At 39.0% G+C, this 23,071-nt stretch overlaps 1 protein-coding gene across 2 annotated transcripts in view; it reads right to left on the reverse strand.

Annotated features, from left to right (window-relative positions):
* The window catches only part of LOC306879018 (pericentrin-like), a 48,524-nt gene that overhangs the window by 20,849 nt on the left and 4,604 nt on the right, over nt 1-23,071 (reverse strand). Inside the window, exons 4-28 of one of the 2 annotated variants that reach the window (XM_079431683.1) lie at nt 22,115-22,264; nt 21,833-21,928; nt 19,760-21,733; nt 19,401-19,580; nt 19,149-19,244; nt 18,897-19,040; nt 17,739-17,994; nt 15,852-15,931; nt 14,384-14,618; nt 13,940-14,040; nt 13,740-13,851; nt 13,302-13,548; nt 12,719-12,797; nt 10,736-10,952; nt 10,295-10,485; nt 9,620-10,050; nt 7,159-7,762; nt 6,850-7,059; nt 6,550-6,702; nt 4,555-4,701; nt 2,625-2,785; nt 2,311-2,492; nt 1,562-1,776; nt 528-690; nt 230-421 (exon numbers count right to left, since the gene is read on the reverse strand). In XM_079431683.1, coding sequence (XP_079287809.1) covers nt 230-421; nt 528-690; nt 1,562-1,776; nt 2,311-2,492; nt 2,625-2,785; nt 4,555-4,701; nt 6,550-6,702; nt 6,850-7,059; nt 7,159-7,762; nt 9,620-10,050; nt 10,295-10,485; nt 10,736-10,952; nt 12,719-12,797; nt 13,302-13,548; nt 13,740-13,851; nt 13,940-14,040; nt 14,384-14,618; nt 15,852-15,931; nt 17,739-17,994; nt 18,897-19,040; nt 19,149-19,244; nt 19,401-19,580; nt 19,760-21,733; nt 21,833-21,928; nt 22,115-22,264 — 6,616 coding nt within the window. Of the gene's footprint in view, nt 1-229; nt 422-527; nt 691-1,561; nt 1,780-2,310; nt 2,493-2,624; nt 2,786-4,554; nt 4,702-6,549; nt 6,703-6,849; nt 7,060-7,158; nt 7,763-9,619; nt 10,051-10,294; nt 10,486-10,735; nt 10,953-12,718; nt 12,798-13,301; nt 13,549-13,739; nt 13,852-13,939; nt 14,041-14,383; nt 14,619-15,851; nt 15,932-17,738; nt 17,995-18,896; nt 19,041-19,148; nt 19,245-19,400; nt 19,581-19,759; nt 21,734-21,832; nt 21,929-22,114; nt 22,265-23,071 lie in introns of both variants that reach the window. The other variant, XM_079431682.1, reaches the window with a different exon arrangement.

Consider the following 23,071-nt stretch of genomic DNA (forward strand, 5'->3'; position numbering starts at 1 on the left):
GTTCAGTTTGCATATTGTTAATACTATAATTGTGATATTATCAAAGATGATACATATCATACACCCCTACTCTGTGTGCAAAGCAACAGGTGCATCTTTAACCGGCCATGACTATTTGGCATGCACCGAATGACAAAACTAATGTTACATAATTGCATGTTATGTAATTCAATCTGAGAATTAAACTAAAGCTTGTTTAAAACATGGCCCTAAACCCTTCCTCTCTCACCCATCTCAGTGTCTCCGAGGCTGGCCATGAGGGCTTCTCTCTGACGCAGGAGGAGGGCATGATTTTCACTGAGCTGCTGCAGTTGGATACGTGTGCTCTCCAGCTCCTCTGCCAGACGCTGCTGCTGCGTTTCCTTTTGCTGAAGTGCCTCCTCCAAAGCTGCTTTCTCAGCCAAGTAGCCTTCCATCAAACCTAGAGCCACACATGTAAATGCACACAGGACAGCAAATGAGATAAGTACCCGATACAGAGAAAGTAATACAATGTACAACAGCAGACCATATATAGGTATTCAGACCTTCAGACTTGTGCAGCTCCAATTGTAGCTGGCTCTTCAGATTGGCCTCATGATCCAGCTGCTCCAGGAGCTGAGAGTTCTGAAACATCAGAGTCGCTCCAGCCTCACCTCCATCTCTAAACTGCTCATTTAGCATGGCCTGCAGACCACACATCTGCTCCAACTACAGCAGAGAATGACAGGAGGAGAGAAAATACAGACATATGGATTAAAAGGAAAACAGGGTGAAACAGTTGCTACAGTTAAACCTACATTGTTTCTTTTTAAGTTTATTGCTAACCAATAAAATAGATATATAGAAAATAAACCAATTCAAAATATTAAGAAAGTGTAACAGCATAAATACTACTATATAGTAGTATTTGTACTATTCTATAATACTATATAAATTAATACTATAAATGCTGTTCCTTTAAACTACTAAACAAAATCCTGGGGGGGGGATAAAGTATAACAATTTCCACAAACATTCAGCAGAACAACTTTTTTCAATATTCATAACAAGAAAAGCTCTTGTCGTAAGCCCCAGTTTAGCATATTAGAATGATTTCTGAAGGATGAAATAACACTGAAGGCAGGTCAGTTTTGCCATAACAGGAATAAATTATATTTTAAAATAAAAAGGTTATTTTAAATGAATATTTCACATTATTATTATTATTTTTATTATAGATCAAATAATACAGCCTTGTTTTGGTGAAAGACGTCTCATGCTCAAAAACAAAACTTGCTGACACCAACTTTTGAATGGCAGTTTACTCAAGTATGAAGAGTAAATGCTAAGCTGGAAATAAAGCTTATTTAATTAAAGCATGAGGAAAGGATGTCACAAAATTGATACCACAAACCCTTTTGTGACCATACATGTGCATAAAAGTAACATAGCAATACGAGAGAGGAAGACTTCGTGACCTATAAGTAGTACTTGTGGTTATCGATCCTGCCTAATCTATACAATTGACAGTAGTGGGTGGGCCATGGGCGCGCGTGTGTGTGTGTGTGTGCACGCGTGGTTTTGTGTGCGAGCGTGACACCTGCTGTGAGGACTCCGAGAGCAGCTCCAGTAGTTTATCCACAGCAGTGCGCAGACGTGTACAGGCTCCCAGCATGAGCTCCTCGCTTTCGGCCTCCATCTCTCCCTCCGGCCCGGAGAACACACTCTCACACAGCCTCTGAGATAATTCCAAGCCCTCGTCCACAGCCGAAGACCACACATTACAATCAGCATCTCCCTCTACGCTAACGACCTCTCCTAAAAAAACCAAAATCATTGTTACAATCTGTCTGAAAGTCAATTAAAAATATTAAATGAAATTTAGAACATTGAGATAATCAATGAGAAGCAAAAGCTAAAGCCAAAGCTCCCTTTATCTTTTTTAAAATATTTTAGAACTAATATAGTGTGAAATAAATGTTTAGCAACTTTCACATTTGCCATCATTTAACTGGTAATTCACTCAAAAAAATTCATTTCTGTCTTCATTCATGGTAGCCATTGACATCCACAGTACTGAAAAAACATTCTATGGAAGTCGATGGCTACCAGCAAATGTTTGGTTACCAACATCCTTAAAAAATATTCTGCTGAACACAATAGAAGATGAGAAACTCATACAGATTTGGAACAAGTGGAAGGTGAGTAAATGACCATTTTTATTTTTGGGGCGAATTATCCATTTAAATATTTATATACAAAATATTTTTATAAATCAAAAGATTGGACACTGTTTTTAATAGTGGGTGATCAATATAGATTTCATTCAGCAGACTAACAGAAACTTACCTATTTCACGTGAATCATGGCTACTGCTGGCTGTCCTAGAGCGGAGCGTTTTGTCTCCAGCCTGACCACCTGATACACAAACCCCTAACTTGTGACTGATGTGCTCTTCCGTTGCCATAGTGATTCGAAGCATCTCTATTAGCATCCGCTGTAGTTTGTCACGTGCTGTTTGCAAGTCTTGTCTGACAGGGACAAAATCAAAGGTTTTACTGATCAACTCAAAGTATGAAAACAAGGTTGTTCTCTAAAACGGTATGCAGACTGTCAGTTAGTTCCACAAAATCCCTCTTTCTGTATCCTGCAGGTCAGCTGACCTTTGCTGTGTGGCAGTGTTGAGGTCTGATCTTAGCATGGCTAGTAGATTGTCTCCCTCCTGGTTCTCCCGGTCTCTGCGTTGCAGGAGCGTCTCCAGCGTGTCCATCTCTGCCCGCTTACCCTCTAGCTCCACCTGAAGCCCGCTCACCTCCGCTCGCAGCTGAGGAAGAGGTAGAAGAGATGCCACAGACAGGAAACCAGTCATCACACAGCCAAGAAACGCGTAAGCATTTGTTCAAGAGGCATCAATGCAAATAACAAATAAGGAAGAGGTTAACTTCTAGAAGCCTCATAAAATAAGCTTGCTGCCAAAGTAAACAGAAAACATGTCAGTCTGTGGATGGTCCCGCAGTTCTACAGCTTGTTTTGAGTCTTAAGTATTCAAAGCCAAAAAAAGTGGTGGGAAAACAGCAGCAAAAGCGGATCAGACAATGTAGTGTGCATTTAAATAAGGCTCCTGTAAGAATGTGTGGTGTATTTCATCTGCCAAAAGGCATGCAAAGATGTAACCATAACAACCTGCCCTACCGAAGCTTAGCTAGGCCCTTTGTTACCATTCCCACCCACAACTTCGTGTGTACACCAGCATCCTGAACACCCCCTTAAAATAGCAACTCGACTGTCTGGAAAACCAGATTCTTTAAAACCTTTTTGTATATGAAGGTGATCGAGAACCACTGTTGCGGTCCCACCCACTGCTAATAAGAATAAAAGCCTTAATTTTTTTTTTATTATTATTTCTTATTCTAAAATATTATAATTATGAATACTAGAAAATGATGATTGTTCAGAAATATTGAAGTAATTTAGACTGTAAAGCATTAGAGGTTTTTTTTTTTTCTTTCATTTCGTGATACATGAATCTTTACGCAAGGCTTTAATACACTACACAAGTTTAAAAATCAGTTTTAACCGATTTTAGGCATCATAAAATTGCCGACTTTGTAAATGGTTTGAGAAAAATCAGGCATCAAATGACTGAAGACATGAACATTTTAAGTAGTTTCAAAAACAGCAAACTCACGCAAGACATACGCCTCGATGCTAGATGACAAATAAAAACGGTTTTAAAATTGGCTCAAAATATCAAACATATTTGATATCCTCCAACTGGATGGATTCAAAGTCTGAAGCTTTAAATAAATAAATAAATCTGTGCCCATCATACACACTCCTACAAAATCTAATTGCCCAAAATCTGACTTAAAGGGATAGTTCACCCATAAATGAAAACTGTCATTAATTACTTGCCTTCATGTCATTCCAAACCCGTAAGACCCACGTTCATCTTTGGAACACAAATTAAGATATTTTTTATTAAATCCGAGAGCTCTATGACCCTGCATAGACAGCAATGGAACTACCACATTCAAGGCCCATTAAGGTATTAAGGACATTGTTAAAATAGTCCATGTGACCAGTGGTTTAACCTTAATTTTATGAAGCTAAGAGAATACTTTGTGAGCAAAGAAAACAATAATAATATTCAACAATTTATTCTCTTGCAAAGTCAGAAAGCTCTTGTATTTCATTAAAAATGTCTTCATTTGTGTTCCGAAGGTGAAAGAAGGTTTTACAGGTTTAGAACGACATGAAGGTGAGTAATTAATGACTTTTGAATTTTCCTTTTTGGGTGAACTATCCCTTTAAAGCAACTAGTGTCAACTCATCCAGACTGCAAATTGGTACAAAAATCTCTATAGGTGTATTCAAGGCTTTAGATAAAAATTAAATGAACATTGAAAAACTTAAAAAATTTGTATGCGCTATTTTATAGTGCTTGTGTTTTCTTTGTCAGTAGTAAAGAATTAAAATAATACCGAATACGTGAAGCAAAGGTTCAATTAAATATTCAAGTGTGTTACACTGAGCTGACTGTTCTTATTTGCTGTAGCTGTATGGCGAGTTGACCAATTGATTGTGTTGTACCTGTGACACAACAGTGTCCAGCTGCTGTAGTTGCACATTGAGTTGGCTCATCTTGTCACTGTAGGCGATTTCAGTTTGCTCGTGTTGCTGTCTTAAAGTCTTTTCCAGCTCCTCAAGAGCAACAGCTTTTTCCTGGTCACTCTCCTCCTGAAAGATGCACATACAAATCAAGGCCAACTCTGAAGAAACGGGTAGAGAAGTAATGATTATCACTTCTCAGCATTAGATTCTCATCTTCAAAACAGACATAAGCCAAATGGTTAGATCAGAACTTACCCATAAAGAATTAAGAGATCATTGATAAAAAAAAAAAAAAAAATAAAAAAAAAAAAAAAAAAAAAATCACAGAAAAAATTTGTAATGCACAAAAAAGACCCACACAAACCTCAAATCCTCAATCAGCCAGTCATCACTCTCGTGTCCCTACAATTCCTCCCATCTGTAGAATTAATACTGAGAGAGGACCTCTCTAATGCCCCAATGGAAAAGTGGCCAACTGACAAACCAAGCCCCTTTGCTGACAGAGCACAGCTCTACAAGGTCAAACATAAATGTCTGACAGCATCCGATCTTGAGAAAATGTTTACTGTGAATGATGGAGGACATAATGTACAGCACAGGGTGGGGATTAGTATTTATTTGAGCTTAGAGCGGACCGTCCCCCTGCTCCAGATGTTAACTCCCTCCCCCAATAAGCTTAGCTATTGTTCATATGTCTATGACAACCGTGTCTATGAGAGTAGCATATATGCATATGTTCATATACTAAACATTGTCACAACAATAATGACAACATAGACAATTTGTAAAAATATTATCAAAAGCAAGTTTTATAAGTTAAATTAAATGAGGAACGAATACTTGTATGAGTTGGAGAGACAAGCAAGCTATTTGCGACAGGCTAAAAAAGCAGGCTATGAACAAGCTATACTCTTTCTTAAGTCTAATTTGGTATCAGTGCTTAGTTAGATGGTATATTAAAAGGAGTTTTTGCATAGGGCAGTTACAATTCAGTTATCAGAACTAGCCACCTAGCAAACTAAATTTTTCCCAAGGGCAATTTTCCTGGGAAATTACACTGACATAACTCTAAAGTTATGCAAGCCAGCAAACAGCTACATCATTTAAAGGGATGGTTCACCTTCAGTTGGTCCCCATTGACTTGCATGGTATTTTATTTATTTTCCATATACTATGGGAGTCAACGGGGACCAGCAATTGTATGTGAACTATCCCAAGGAGGACGGAAGATAGAAAAATAACTGGTCTATCTATCACTATTTTCCATGTTTGTCGAGTTAGTTTTTAAACAGCATTTTTATTTATTTTTTAAGTTCTTATGGTATGCGTTCAGCCAATCAAATCGCAATCAGCATTGACTCTGGATTTACATATTACTGTCTATAGAGTATTCCGCTTGGCCCAGCCCAGGGTATCTGCAGACTTTTTTGTTTTTATAAAAAGACATGCACATTTAAAATTAACACTGACCATACATAACCATAACAAAATAGGTCTTACATGTCCATCAGATTATTTTACTTAAACCAGGAAACATGTACTTATGTGTTAATGTAAATACATATGAATTAGATATTGATATTGGGTCTTGCTGATACAACGCGTTTAAAAGTAATAAACGGATTGTGTCAATAGTAGTAAAAATATACTGAATGTGTTCATTTTCTTAGATATAAAAAGGTCATCAGAAGATATTGCGATTCATGTTTTTCCCATCCTTTTAGTATACGATTGAAGATATTGAAGATTAGTTATGGCCATAAATTTGACCACACTCAACACTCAGACATTAAGATGTTCTAAAGACCCAGAGGGACCCTGCCAGCCTGCTTAAAAGGGTCACAGAGATGAATTTTTTTTAAAAAGGGGGTGGAAGAAACTTTAGGTGCAAGAAGCCTTGACCAACACACATTCACTTATGGGAAATGGGAGTGTAGAATACAGCTACTTTAAAACTAACAGCTCCCCACTCACCTTTAACTGCGCAATTTTCTCCTGAAGCAGCTCCTCAGACTTGCACTTGAGAAGCTCGGCCTCTTCCAGGAAGTGGAGGCGTTGCCTTGACGCTTCTTCCTCTAATTCCCTACGCAGAGCCTCCAGCTCCCTGGCAGACACTCCTCTTAACTCCTGAGGTAGAGAGGAGAGTTAATGAAAGAAGCTCTTATCTTCTTACAGTTTAAACATAAGACTACTTTATCTATGCTAAATCCATGCTAAAGGCTGAACATATCTAAATGAAAATGACACATTGTTCGTGTCCTCCTGAACACATACTTGTAACTGTAGCTGATGTTGAATAGGCAGCACATCCAGTTGTTGCTCGTGTTGCTTTTCCTTTGCAGCAGCAAGATCAGTGATCTCCACTAGGGCAGCGCCATGCTGCTTTTCAAAAGCAACTACTTGCTGCTGAAGAGCTTCCAAAGCAGATCGATGCTCATCCTCCAGAGCTGCCCTCTGAGAGGAAACAGCTTCAGAGATCTCTGTCTGCATAAGCAAGGTAACACACAAGATGTTGCTCCTGCAATAAATTTTCCAATGAACTAAACTTGCACCAAAAAAACATCCCTCCATTACTGTGCTTACCTGATGGGCTTGATTCAATTCTGCTGCCATGGCACTGAATTTATCCATATGGACCTTAGCAAGCTCACTTCTGAGGTCCTCTCTGATGGTTTGCTCCTCCTTTCTCACCCTCTCAATCTCTTCAGTATAGTGTTCTACAAGGTCACGCAGTTCTCTTTCCTTCTCATCCCGTACTGCCTGGATTTCTTTCAAGTACGTGCTCTCCAGTGTATCCATATTTGCCAACAGCCTCTCCTCAAGCTCCTCCCTCTCCTGCTTGTGTCGTGTCTGAAGCTCCGCCTCTTGAGCTTCAAGCTGTGCCAGGTTGGTCTCCTGAAGGACAGCCTCCAATCTGTCGAGCTCTACCTTGTGTTTATTTGTAAGCGCCATCTCCAAAGTCTCTAAGGCCATTTTGTGATTGGTCCTCAGGGATTCCAGTTCCTCCCGGTGGTGTATTTTGAGTTCCTGACACTCCTTTTCAAGACTCTCTAATTGTGCCGCTTGCTGGTCCTGGAGTGTTTTCTGGACCTGCAGCTCCACAGCATGCTGTTCTTTCTGTTGACCCAGGGCAGCATCTTTTTGAAGGGTCAACTTATCTTCCAGTTGTTTCTGCTGTTCTTGGTGCCTACATATGACATACAGATGATAATGAGCACATTTACTCCATCCACTCTCCATTTTGTTGTACATTGTTCTGACAAAATATATATATTTTTTTAAATCGCACTAGAAAAAGTTGGTACCAACAAGACTGCTTTTAAAATAAAATACAAAGTATAAGCAATATTAAAGGGATTCCTGGGTATTAAGACTTGTATGGCTTAATATAACGTAAATGATGTCTCTTACTTCAGTAAGATATGTAGTAGAAAACCCATTAAAGATTTATGTTATTTAAAAAAAAAAATAAAAAAAAAAAAAAATAAATAAATATATATACACATCACATCGTTTCATACATATTTTGGACTATGGGGGGGGTGGGGTGGGGTTTAATGACGTAAAATGGTTGCACTCGGTGAGCTACTGCCGCTACCTGTTTTTTTTTTTACCACAACACCTCAAAATAGACAACTCTGAAATTAAAATACTGATATGATGACCACAGCTACTGAAAGAGCTTACAGGTGGCGATGGATATAAGTATAGGAAATGAGCGCTGAGAAACTCCTATAGCGGCCGCGCTTCATGATTAGCAGTGGCATGTTTACATCCTAACCGACGGCATCTAGCGTTTTGTTTTAGCAGTTTGTAATCTCTTTCAGTAGCTGTGGTCTACTAAAAGGCTCAAAGGCATCAGGGCTAAAGTGGAGAGAAAAAAGAAGCAGGTCTTTAGGAAGTTTTATTCGTCAACAGACATCTTCCCATTCTTTTCTCCTCTTCTTATCACTAGGAAAGCAGTGAAGTCTTAGTCTCACGTTGCTTCTCTTGTTGCCCTTCTACTAAAAATTACAACCAAAAGCCACACAATGTGTTATCGTATCAATATTTCATTTTCTGAGCTGTGTAGCGGTAAAAAGCGCCAGTAGCTCACCAAGTGCAACCATTTGACGTCATCGATGCAGAATATACTGTGCACATAAAATAATGGCACCCCCATTGTACAAAAACAATGTCGATTTTTTTAAATAACATACATTTTCATGGGTTTTCTACTACATTTAAATGAGACATCATTTACGTAATATTAAACTATACATGTCTTAATACCCGGGGATCCCTTTAAGGAGTATAGATGATAGTAATAGGTCTTGAAGTTTAACTTATAAGCTCCTCTGGATCACATTTGCCAATGGTATTAACATGTATAGCAGGGGTCGGCAAGTAAGTTTGGCATCGGGCCAAAAAGGATTTGTATTTGTTTTTCACAGAATTGCGAGATATAAACTTGTTAAAGTCCAGTTTTGAGGGGTGGGGGGTGGCATGTTCTCACAATTGCGAGTTTATATCACGCAATTCTGAGAAAACAAAAGTCAGCTGTCAGATGAAAATATTCAGAAGGAACAAATAAATTCCTTGAGAAATATAACTTCCCGCTCATGTCCATTTTGACATCATAGCCTTCACATTCTTTCTGATTTGAGACATCATTTTTTATCTAGCTAGCCAAATATGTTTAACATGTGAATTCTTGCTAAATATGCAGTTATATTATGGGTCGTTGGCATGAATTGTACTCGTGATGGAGCGGTGATGGAGCGCATGAAAACCACGATGCTCCGACTTTTAAAAAATCCGCTCCTCGCTCCATCCAAAATCACACCGCTCCACCAGCGCTCCGCTCACATAGACTACTCTGATTGTGAACTGTTGAACAGTAACTGTTGCTGTCATGACAGATCTATTTCAGAACCAGCCGCTATCAAAATAATCTGGCTACGGGCGCAGGCCAGATATTATTGCTGGTGGGCAACTTTTGGCCCACGGGCCACCTGTTGCCGACCACTGATGTATGGAGTTTTAGTGTAATGCAGTTTCTGACCTGCAGAGGGCCTCTTGTAGCTTGCTCTCCATCTGATCCTGGAGTAGAACATTCAGCTCTTTCACTTCTGCTGCCATGGCGCTCTTTGCAGTGGACATCTCTCGGTCGTATTGAGCCTGGAGTTTCTGCTTCAACGCTACCACCTGAGGGCTCTCTTCACACTCCAGACTCTTATGCAGTGCTTGAAGCTTCTCCCTTTCCACATCAAGGAGTTTTTGGACCTCCAGAAGCCTCTGCTCCAACTCCTCTTTCTCTTTCAGGGCAGATCTCCGAAGCTCTTCTCTCTCCGATGCCAAGCGCTGCTCAGCCTGAATTTGGAGTTGCTCCCTCAGCTGGGCCTGCTCCTTAGTGAACTCCTCACTCACATGATTCCTCTCTGCCTTCTGCGCATCAAGACGCACCCTCATCTCTTCAGCAGCATCTTTCTGATGCTTTAACAGGAAAATAATAAGGTGCTCAATAAAAAGAACCTTATTCATAAAGACAACTTTGATACTGATAATGTCACAGTATTGCTAAAGGGTCTCCACAAAAATCAGCACGAGTTTCATCTGTCTACAGCATGACCACTACTTCTATGCCATATGACAGTGCTTGGTACCAGCCTTTGGCAACAATCTTCACCAAAGCCCTTTTGTACCAAGTATAAAGGCCTGCTGTTATGAACACACTTACTGTCTCCTCCATCTGTCTGAGCTGCTCTCGGTGTTGCACCACCACTTTCTCCAGTTCCTCTGAGTGCATTAATGAGAGCTGGGTTTCCAGCTGGGTCACCTTGGTCTGGTGCTCACGAGTCCTCTCCTTCACCTCAGCCTCCACCTGCCTCGCTACATCCTGTGCAGACTGTAGACGTATCTTGTTTATTTCTGATGAGAAAGAAAAAAAAACTACATTTTTTAATATATATTTTTTATATGAAGTTTGAGGGTGTTTTTGAGAATACTAATGCTGCATTTATAAAAACAAAACAAAACAAAAAACAAGCAGTAATATTGTGAAATAATTGCAATTAAATATTTTTAAATCTAAATTTTACAATTAAAATGTTTGCTAGGGTGTTCAAAAAAATTATTAATTGAAAACGCAAAGCTTGGAGCACACTCAACAAAGCTTTACCTTTGATATGGTTGTCTGAGAGTTTGGCACGGAGCTGTTCTAGTTCATGGGCATGTTTGGTGTTGAGCTGGTCAATGTCTTTGTAGTATCGTTCGGTAAGCTCAGTGCGAGCCTGGAGTAGTTCTTCTTTATAAGTCAAAGCCATGCGGGACCGCAGCTGCTCCAGTTCCTGTTGATGTCTCTCCTCTAACTGCAGCCTTAGAGAATCCAGGTCCTCCTGCAAACACACCAACACAGTAATAGTTAGTGGTCGAACTACACTGGTTTTTTTGACAGCCGGTGCCGATATGTTGATATAATTTTATTTTAATATTTAACACATTTCAAAATCGATAAAAAAAATAAATGTGTAAAATAAACACACCTTAGATGACAGTTTTTTCAAAAAGTTTTATAAAAACACAATTAACACTGTAACCAACAGGGCACTCAGTATTCTGGGAAGTTTGTGTGCATTGGGAATCGTATTTTTTCAAATAAAGCCAAGGTAACACTCATTTTACATACAGCACAAAGTGAAAATGACAAATATGACAGTGGGCAAATGCATAAAGCGCAGCATAATTTGAAATCACAAGTTTGTCAAACGCACGTCTCCAGTGAAGCTGAACTCTCCTCCTGTCCGCACACACACGGATCGACTATCACGCAGAGCACACGCGATCATACAGGATACAAATGAACACTTCACAAGATCTCACAGCTGGATTTGACTAAGTTTATAAGGCTTGTGAAATTAAATGTTCATTAGTCATTCAAAGATTTGTTTAAATTATATAAATGCATATTTGCTGAATGCTGACGGCAAACGAGAAAGTATTATAATGTTCGTCTTTCTATTACTAATAATATAAAAGCAATCGTTATAATACTTTTTAATTCCTTTGTTTAACCGTTCTATCAGATTATTAGACAGACTTCTATCCGTATTAGACAGAATACGGAATTGTTAACGACAACAGCTAATAAGAATGAGTCAGGGAGAATGTGGCTTTGTCCAAATACCCACACTTGCGGTCTTGGCCACTTGAGAGCACGCACGCGCGACAGGAAGTAAGTGTGCAAGACTGTCCCTGGTCTTAAAAACGGCAAAGCGGAGAGCCCTTAACACACACTAAATCCACGCTCCGGAGCGCTATTCAAGGCTAAGTGTATCATGCATCATGTTCTGGAAATAAATCGTGAGACTTTTTGCTGAGATCTCACGAGAGGTCACAGAAACCTTTCCAATGCAAGTTAAATATTTATAATAATTAGATATTACAAATAATTTGGTAGAAAAACAGTGTTTCTACGTTTTATTGGTGCAAAGAGGAGTAGTGGTGATATTTATTTTGTACGACATTTGCAACTGCTTGTTAGAATTTAATTACAAACACCACAAATTAAAATTGTCATGTTATAGGTGCGAGTTATACTGTGCAAGTTGACTTTAAAATGCAAAGTATTTCAAATAAAAATAAAGCTATGTAAACACTTACAGTGTGTGTCCCATCAGGTAATGAAAAGTTGGACACACTTGTGGTCTCCATCCTCACTTGAACACTTGGGCCAAATACAGGAAATACGTAATTTAAGTAGTCAAGTGGTCCAAAGACTGCAAGCGTAGGTATTTGGACAAAGCCTGTGAGCACTGTGTGCTCAGGTGCTGCCATTCTCAGTGCCGTCAAAATAAAAGTCCAGCCTTGAACGCATCAGCCAAACAGGAAAACTTATTGGCCGATGCCAATATTTGAAAAATTCCAAATATCAGGCGATATATTGGTCGACCACTAGTTATAGTACTTGCAAAGAACACATACATGCATCAGCTTGTTCCCAACTTATAATACTAATAAATGGTGGTCATTTGAAATTGCTGAAAGATTAGGAAGACCTTTATTTGAAAATGTGAACTGCTGCAACATTAACAAGTAAATTATGGGTAAATTTGATTTTATGAAGTGTATCTCAAAATTCAACACCAACTAAAACACAATTTACCTTGTATTTCTCTAGTTGTCTTGTGATCTCTTCCATAGCATCATTCCTGTCATCGTCACTCTTCCCTTCTGAAAGAAAGCTACAAAACAACATTGTTACAAATGAACAACCTATTTATTCAACTATGCACTCGCTTGGGCTGAAAAGTAAATGTCGGGCCTTTATTTAGATTACATTAAAACTAAAAATGTTTTAATTAAATTTACTTACATTCTCTACATTTCAATGGAAAAAACAATTGTGAAATGGCATGGTAGGTCGAATCAAAAAGCAAAGTTTGGACTGCGGGCCCTGGTTTGGTCATTTCTAGAACAGGATGAATTACTGGAGCTGTATTATTCCTCACCTACACTGCTTAGGATACAAGTACCAATGTTACACCTGATACGGATAACAATCCGAGGTGATGATCAAACTAGGTGTATCAGGTTAAAATGGGATCTATGATTCTCAACTGTATAATGTAAATGCAAGCACAAACACAAAGCAAAATTTTTAATTACAGCATCACTAACGACACTAAAATATACTCTTGGGCCTTAACACAAGTCTATAACCCCAGAAACAGGAAATCCAAGCAAACCTTGCATCTCCAGTCTTGAGCACCGAGTCCTCCAGGGCTCCCTCTACAAGGCGCAGCTGCAGGAGTACGATTTCTTCCCGATGACTCTCTTCGGTGACCCGGAGTCTCTGCTCGAAATAGGTGCGGAGGTTTTCCAGCTCTATCTCATTCTGCTCTTTGATTTCCTGCCGCTGCTGAGCGAATTCTTGTTTTAGTCGCTCAATGTCATCAACCCGCGACGAGCGTGCTAGCAACTGCTCTTTCAGCTCTACATAGAAAGAATTACAGGTCTTTGTAGTTCACATCAACACTAAATAGGAACTTTGCTCAAAACAAACATCAATTCAGAGGAAATAAAACTGGTTTTATTATATATAATAAATAAGACAATACAGCAGTCTAAGCCCATAGATATGTTCAAAAACAGAAAATGGTTTAAAGGGAAATAGCCCAGCTTGCCTCCGAACTCCTGTCTGTTGGTTCTCATGCTCTCCAGCTGGGACCAGAGGTTTGAGATCTCCTGTTCTGAACTGGTCTTCAGTTCTGCCTTTTCTGACTGCAGACGGTCAACCTTTCACAAAGACATTGCCTCAGTACAAACAAAAATAAAACATTTGCATTGCAATTTTGTTGCAACAAATGCCACATGTGCATGGCACCTCTTGCTTCAACTCTTTTTCTTTCTGCTCCAGGGCTCGAGAACGTTCCAGTTGCTCCTGCAGTGCCGCCTTGTGACATGCAACCAACTCTTCAACTGCACCTGAAGAGGAAAGGACGGGAATTTAGGGAATTTCAGACTTGCTGATTGTTTGCTTTGGTCTGAAACAGAGTTGTTACAATATTGCACTTTCTTCTTGATCTCAAAATGCATTTGGGCTGCAATGCTTTCACCACAACTGAACTACTCCAGAGTTTTCAATTGAGCCAAGCCCACGTTGTTCAGGTGTTATCGAACCACTTGTTATGCTGTGCTCGCAAATGCTTAAACCAAAGTAAGGGAGAAAAACCACTGGCTTCTGAAACGAACACTCCAAACAAGCTAGTTGTAAAAACGATCACTTTCAATATGACTTAGTTCACACAATTGTTTAAGTGACACTCACGTGCAGCAGCATCTCTGTCAGTCAAGGCCTGGTTGAGCTCTTTTTCCAGATTCTTAATGTCTTGATCCCTGGAATGCTGCAGGTCTTCTAGCCTACCCAGTGTCTCTGAAAGAGCTACTTCAGCCTCAGTAAGGGCCGCCTGGGTCTCACTTAGTTTATGATGTACATCATTTAATTGACTCTGGAATTCTTTCTTGACCTTCTCAGCCTCCAAGAGCCACTCTGCCTTTAGATCCTATGGAGAAAAGAAAACGTCTTACTGCACAAATTAGGGATGGGCATTTTTGGCAATTTCTTATTTCGATCATCGATAGGTTTCAAAAACGATTACTCGGGGGGGCGTGTGCAGGGGGCAGGACATGGCTGTAATAGAGATAATGAAAATATCTTAAGACTGTTATGAAAATGAATGTTAAAAATAAAAATATGACATGAAAACATGAACACGATTAGATGGTAGATTATGATTATGATGCAGCAATGTTATTAAAAAAAGAAGCATCTAAAAAAAGAATAGCTGCCTGAGGTGAAGCTGACTTTATGCCAATAAACTGAAACCCGTTCTATGACACTTCCTGTGATATTAATCAGATAACTTAGAAACATAACAAACGTAACATTACAACTTGTATCTGCAAAAAAGGATGCATATGCCAGTGAACTTTAAGTTACGCGCTACGGCGAGAGAGAGGGAGAGAGAGAGCTCCAGCCATGATGCACTTTCAACAGCGCGCTGAAACACGGGCAAGGACAGAATTCACTATAGATTTCACATTCTATAAAGTTCTCATTATAATGCTTGTCATTAATGTTTATGGGAGATTTGTGCTATATTTTCATCTACATTATCAAGTGATTCCTAAAATCACCTGCATGTTTTCGAAGCCATACGAAGTAGGAAAACAAATTTTAATTGAAGTATGCCTACTGTTGAACAAATATGACGAAAAAAAAAAAAAAAAAAATCACTGCTGCATTATTATAGGATCAGTAATTTTGAAAAAGAAACATCTAAAAGCAATATGACAGTCTCAAATAACTCAATACCAGGCATTGCATTTGAACATGAAACTAAACACTGGTAATATGCAGAGCATTCAGCTACATGTAAATAAATGTTAATATCCCAACGCATCCTATATTAGATTAATCAGATATGCATGTAGCTAACCCAAACATCATTACCTGACTTCAAAGCCAAGCTTCTCTCTCTTCTCTTGAACCGCATGCTCTTGCAAGCTAAACAATCAGAGCTCATGCAGGGTGCCGCCCAAAGTGTTACTATAACCAATCAGACCCCCCCCCCCGGTCATTGTTTTCATGATCGATCATCGCTGTCACGGCAGAGTACTCCATCGCTGTTGCACATCCCTAGCACAAATCGGTTTCACACCTATTTCTTGGCAAGCCACAATATCTCAGTGGGTCATGTTTGTCCTTTGAAAAAAGAAAAAAAAAAAAAGTTCACCTCTAGGTTACAGGCCTGCAACTGTTCCACTGAGCACTTCTCTTCCAAGACTCTCCTCTCCCATTCCTGATTCAGATTATCTATATGGTGAAAGAACATAACCATCAAAAACGCACATCCCTCTGCAATGCCACAGTTATAAAGTAATACTACAAAGAACTAGAAGCTAAAGTTCAAAAACGAACTTTAATGTTGGCTTGGCCTCTGCAAAAGAGCCAGAGTACTTGTGTGTCCAGCGTTCTTGAGGTGCCGACCATTGCCATTTTCTTTTCTAATAAAAAGCCTACTAAGCTATGACAACAGCTTGGACAGAGTTGGCTAGCTGGATGCAAAATAAGCAATGCCATTTATTGTTTTCCTGTTTGTTATTTCAATGTCCCGTCACCAAAGCGTTGTGGGCAACATCACAGAGGGTACCTGAAACAACAGTTTAACTCAAGGCGATCATTGGAGTCCAATCACAATGGTTTGTGTAGATGATGTAATTACACAATGGACATCTCTCTTTTCAAGTATATTGTGAGTCCTTATAAGAGTACTATTATATGCACCGTATGAAAATAGATAACTAATATAGTGTCCCTTCAGTTGGACGTACATTAAGTTATGTGTGACAACTTCAGAAATATACTGTCAATACCATTAAAATAAGATAAAAAGTAATGGTATGTAGATTACAGTTCTTGCATATTTACCATATTTAAGCATTATTAAAGTTCATGATAATGGAATGAATTTACATGAATTTTTTTTAGTCAGTCACTTGAAACATAACAAACATTTTCAAAGTCTTTGAAGTATTTGCTATCCTGTGGCTCCCTCGTGTGGACAATATTAGCATTATGTTCATTTCTGAACTACATTAAGATGAAATTACCAATATTTTTTGAATGATTACAAATGTTTAATGATTAGTTTACTTATAATATTGTAATTTTAAGCAGTAATTATTTATTATTATGTGACTTGTTAAGTGGTTATTTACCAATTATAAGATATATAAACAATATAATGATAAAAAAAAAAGAAAAAAAAAAAGAAGTATGACAGTTGTTGACCATCAAATTTTCAATAGACACTTGCTATTTTGTATTTTAATGAAGAAGGCTTTCACGACAACCAAAATTGTCATAACTAAAAAATAAACACCAATTTCATTCATAATGTTTTCATTCATTTCAATAACTAAACATCAAGTAAACATCTGGCATTTTAAGCAGCTTGTACGAACCCTGGTAATATTTGTTATAGACCGCTGTAATTGTCTATTCAAACAAACAAGTTTATTATGAAAATAACAGTGTAGATACCAGTTAAATTGTGCGATAAACAAATTGCAAACAATAGTATAAAAGAGCCGGTTTTAGGTAGGTGTTTAGATCCAGAAATGAAAAAAAAATCAAATGTACATTTGATGTACATACAACAGTATTTTTATATGAACCCTTGCTATATTCTATTCTAATAAAAAGCATACTAGCTATGAAAAACAGCTTCAACAGAGTTGGCTAGCTGGATGCAAAATAATCTATGCAAGTTTCGTGAAGTTAAGAATAAAAACGCAACGTGAAGCTGTTTTTCCTGTAATGTGTGACAGCTGTATGAACGAAATCTTTCGATCTGATCGACGGAAAATGGCAAATTTGGTCTCTTTTTAATCGGGAGAATTTTCTGAAAATAATGACGTGCAGCTTTTCAAGATGTATGCATGATTCTTGAACTTACAAGCTAAAACGGAACAGGACTGCAACCTCGGTGTGTTTTTTTTGTTTAGCTTAATGTCCTAATTCTGTTTTATGTAGGCCCATTATAGCTGTATAAACGGTCCAGTCTTCGCCAAGCCAACATAATAACATTTTGATATTAAACACCAAGCCAAACCCTCACCAATCTCTTGCTGGTGCACTCGTTGGTTTCGTTGCTCCTGCTCTCGGCTCTGTTCCCGGATTCGCTCCAGCTCAAACTGTTGGCGTGTCTGCAGCATGGCGCTTTCCTGTGCCCATTTCTCTCGTAACATGGTCTGCAGCTCGCTGAGCGCCACTTCCTTATCTTTCTGCATGTTGGTTTGAGAAAGCTCCAGCTGAGCAGTGTGCAAGTTGGTCAAACTCAGACGCAAGGCTTCAAGCTCCAGGTTGTGCTGGCTCTGATTATAAACAGTAAAACCAACCAACTTGACTGTAGAATTTTGATTAGGGCATAACTGAAGGAAAGCAGTTAGAACATGGGTATGTTTAGAATGGCATATTGCTGTACTGCTATTAGGAAGGCAGCACACATATTTCTTGTCAGACACAGAGGTCATAGCCAGCTGCTGAGCTCCTGTGTTAATGCTGCTCTAGAGATGTAGGCAACTGCCCAAGAATAAGGCATTTCCATTATGTTAATTTACATGGAGGGTAATACCATTAATTGGTGGGGGTTACACTTCAATTGGGAACACATTCAGCTCCATGCTTTGTTTTTTTTTTTGTTTAAATTAAATTAGAATGCATCTAATTTTATAATTTTAAGTTGCAAAACGTGTGAAGAATTTATGTAAATATTTAAAAAACCAATGCAATGCTGCATTCCATTTCTTAGAATATTACAATTACACAGGAGGCTACTCTTCAAATGTTTGGGGTCGGTAAGATTTTTTTTTTTTTTTTATTTTGAAAGTCTCTTATGTTCACCAAGGTAGCATTTGTTTTGTTCAAAAATACATTGAAAAAATGTAAAATATTAAAAATCGCAACACAGTAAGATATCAGTTTTCTATTTTAAAACTTAATTTTCAGCAGCCATTACGTCAGTCTTCAGCGTCACAATCTCAGATAATTTTTTTTCAGATTTTTTAATTAATATAAAGTTCAAAAGAATGGGATATATTTGAAACCGAAATCTTTTGAAACATTTCAAGTTAATGCATCCTTGTTGAGTATAAGTATTAATTTCTTCCTTTCAGAATTTTACTTTTGAACACTATATATTGAGCAGCATGTCAGCATTACATTCCAAAACATACCCCAGGAGAAAAAAATAAAAATCCTTAAATCAAACAAGTACTTGTGTTTGGAGTAGCTCAGCCTGGTGTGCAGTCTCCAGTCCATCTTGCAGCTCCCTGGAGAGCTCATCTTTAAGTCTGCCAATTTCCTCACTATGTTGGGCAGCCAGCTGCATCAGTTCCCTCTCATGTTCTCGTTCATAGACCTACGACAAAAAGCAGTGTATACGAATTAAGAGATTCATATGAGCCATATAGATGTGTGGCAGGTCACATTGCTAGGGTAAATAAAGTTAATTAATAGGTTGTTTAACCTGTTTAATCATGCTGATCTGTCTCTTCTGCTCATCTTCCAGACGAGCAGACTGCTCAGAAAGTTCACGCTCAAAACGTACATTTAAGTATTTAACCTGGAGGTAGAAAAAACAAAGATATCAACTGTTATGTACAGCATGCACAATTTCATACAACTCAACTTTTCAATTATCTTCACTCAATGTGCCTTTTTCACTTGCTATCCTTTTAAATGGGCATTCTCCCATAGTCAGTCACAACCTGGTTCTCACCTCTTTCTGGTGTTTCTCTTCCAGAATTTTCTTCTCCTCCTCATGATGCTTCTGTCTTTCTTCCAGATCCTGTTTGACTATGACGAGTTCTTTCATTAAGGCACTCTCCTTCTCCATGTATTCCTCTTCTGCCTTCTCTTGTGCTTCCTTGAGCTCTGCATCCTTTGATTCAATTTGGTGCTAGAGAGACAGATATGAGTTAGTTGGAGGACCACATTTGTGTGTGTGTGCATGCGCGTGCATATATATAAATTTTTTTTACTACACAAATTTATGCATTTGTTCATTCTCACTATACTTTATACTATAGCTTATACATTAAATATGCTATATTTCAAAAGAGCAATTAAGTTTCAAACCTCAAAGTTCTTGAGTTCTGATTCAAGAACTTTCTCCATTGTCTTTGCTTGGTCCTCTGAAGCTTGGAGACGTCTTTCAAGGGTAGCTTTCTCCTCTTCCATGTTGGTGAGGTTCTCTTTAAGGCACATTAGTTTAGACTCTAGGTCTGTCTTCTCTTTCTCCAAGTCCTGCAACTGTCTAACCTTCTCCTCTACTTCAGCTTTGAGCTGCTGAAGCTCACTATTAGCTTGGTCCACCTGCAGGGTCCTCTGACCAAGCAGCACTGAAGAAACTTGGTGTTTTTCCTTTTGTTGCTCCAGCTGAAGTAGAAATTCATCTCTCTGAGCTTGCAATGAGGAAAGCTCACTATTTATAGAGTCATGAGTTGCTTTCTGTTCATGGACATCCTTCACTAGCTGTTCCTGACATTTGAGTTTCAGCACCATTTGGGCATTTTCCTCCCTTAGTTCCTTTAACATCTCCTCTACAGATAAAAAGATTGAGGTTTTATTGGAATCAGTGTTGTCAGGCATTAATCTTTCATTGTCCTGATGCTGCACCTGTTTCTGGATCTGCAGGTGACTCAGTATGCTCTTGAGGTTGTCTTCTTCATGCATTTTTTGGCTTATAACTTCCTCATACTGAATTCTTTTCTCACGTTCCATCTCCAAATCCCACTTAGCTTCCTCCAGCTCCTCCGAAGCTTTGCTCCAACGCTCCCGTGCCTCCTCAACCTCTTCAGCAGAGTGCCGAACCTCCTCTTGAAGAACCTCAAGCTGCCGTTCCCGCTCTTCTAACTGCTCTGACAGGTCTTGGCACTGCTGGATCAGAAGCTCTTTAGCCAAGTCCATAGTGCCCGAGCTCTCATTCAGCTCTTCAATGACCGAGGTTGAGTTTTGCCACTGGGCATCAGTGAAGGACATTTCATCAGGTTGGGGCACTTCAATGCCATGAACAACAGACAGTTCTGGCTCAGACTTATCGCCATCAGATGTGACATTGTTAGGGACATCTGAAGCGTGAAATATGACCTCACTATCTAGCTCAAACCTAGACGTCCCAGAGGTTTCCATCAGGCTCTGTTCCTCCACACTCCCTTCAATTAATGAGCATTCTTGAGGCCCTTCAGAGGCCAAGTAACGCTCCATAAGAACATCCTGGAAACCCCCTGCAGAGATGTCAAAACTATAGTCATCTCTGACAGCATTCTCAGTGGCTGTCTCTTCATTGTAGTGCTCTTTGGAGACTTTGTTCCAGGGTACATCTGCACCAAAGTCTTTGGAAACATTATGATGAGAATTAGTATGTTGACTTTGAGCCTGGTTTAGCAGCTCCTGGATGCGATGGATCTCGGCAGAGTGCTCCTTCTGCTGGCGGCTAAGGGCTGCCTCGTGAGCTTCGGTTAGCTGGGCTACATTCAATTCCCTTTCTTCCTCCAGAGTCTGAAGCCTTAGATCATAATTGGAAATATCAGCTTCATATTTGGAACGCATATGACGTCCTGTCTCTTCCTCTTCATGAAGATGATTTTGAAGCTCCTTCACAAGGTTATCTAATCTAGCCATTTCTTGGTTCAGTTCATCTTTCTCTGCTTTATATTTCTGGGCTTCCTGAGCTTGCGTTTCATTAACAGCAGCCAGAAGAGCTTCCATCAGGGTCTTCTCATTCTCCAGACTCTGTACCCTCTTCTGAAATGCTTCTACTTGTTCTTGAGCTCGCTGGCGGTTCTTACGTTCTTCCTCTAGCTCAGCTCTAAGGCTTTGCATTAAAGCTTCAGAGTCTGAGACAGGACCATTATCCAGGAACAGGGGGCTCATAATGGAAAAATCTAAACCACCATGCATGTCAAGCCTTAGATCTTTTTGATCAGCACTTCTCTGGGTAAAGGCATGTTGAAGCTGAGAGAGGGATTTTTCCATGACACACAATTTCTGTTGTAGGTCTGTGATCTCAGTTTCTTTTTGGGCCAAGAGGCACTGTTGTTCCTTGGTCATCTATAAAACAAATGGAACAAATACATGTTGATAAAACAAACGTGCATATTTTGCTTCAAATAAAAAGCTTAACTGTTAAAAAAAAAGACATGTCCTAACCTGTTGCGACTCCTCCAATTGTACATGCAGCTGATTCTGAGCAGCCTGGGTCACATCCACACACCCTTGACTTTTGCTACGTAGATATTCGTTAGCCTGCAAGTTGTATTACATTTCATTCATTTAGACTTTAGTTGCAAAATGGGGACTAAGAACTAACACGTTTTGTTCATTTGGCCATTAGGGAAACTTACTCCACTTACATTAAATCTGTTTGAATGAATCCGTGCCGAGGACTATAGGAAATATAAAATTTTATTTTTTAATAACTATGAACTTTACCTGCTGTAGTTGCCGTTGTAGTGCTTGAATCTGACCAGTGAGTTGCTGTGCCTCCAGCTGCACCTGGTCTCTGCTCTGCAGCGCCACCTGCAGGTTCTTACTAAGCTGTGATATGATCTCATTCCGTTTCTCCACTGCAGCCTGTAATTGCTATGTGAAGAATTAAGTAATTCCAATAGTATGCTTTAAGTATCTGTAAATAACATTCACAACTACAATATTTTTAAATTGGACTCTAGCCAACCAGTTACATTATACAGAATAAGCACAAACACTTCTAGGCTTCCTGGAGCAAGAAATGATAATCCTTAAATCTGTGAGTGGAATGAACACACGGAATGAGGATACATTTAACCTCATCCATGAAATTTAATTGTCTCTCCTTTCCCTCTGCACCATCACAAGGTTTTAAAAATGAATTCTCTAAAATTCAAGCAAACCAATTATGATAAACACTACGCTCCAGAAAGCAGAACTCTGCCTCAGGATTCTAGATTCATGCATAACCGTGACCACATATAAATCCATTCAAAAAGACAGGTGTAACCCAGTTTGGAGAGAATCTTTCTCTGTTCTATTTCAGGATAATGGCTCCATTATGAAAAAAAACATTGCTGCACACAGACACACACTTTCAACTGAATCTTTTAATACAACATCATCGAAGAAAAGAGTGGTAGACATGGTCTCCACACAGCTGAGATTACTGTGGTTTAAAACACACACACACACACACACACAAATATTGCTAAAACAGGCTACTGTGCCTGTTATGCTTCTGGGCCCGTATTCATGAAACATTTTAGTGCTAAGAGTTGCTCCTAATAAGAAAATTCTTAGAAATGTGGGCGTTTCCGCTTTAAATTAAAGAAAAGATCCTAGTAAAGAAAAAAGTAATTCAGAATGCCTTAAAAGAGGTCTTAAGGTCCAAAATTGGAAGTATGGACGAGGACTTTT

Source organism: Barbus barbus, assembly GCF_936440315.1.
Source record: "Barbus barbus genome assembly, chromosome: 13".
Taxonomy (NCBI): Eukaryota; Metazoa; Chordata; class Actinopteri; order Cypriniformes; family Cyprinidae; genus Barbus; species Barbus barbus.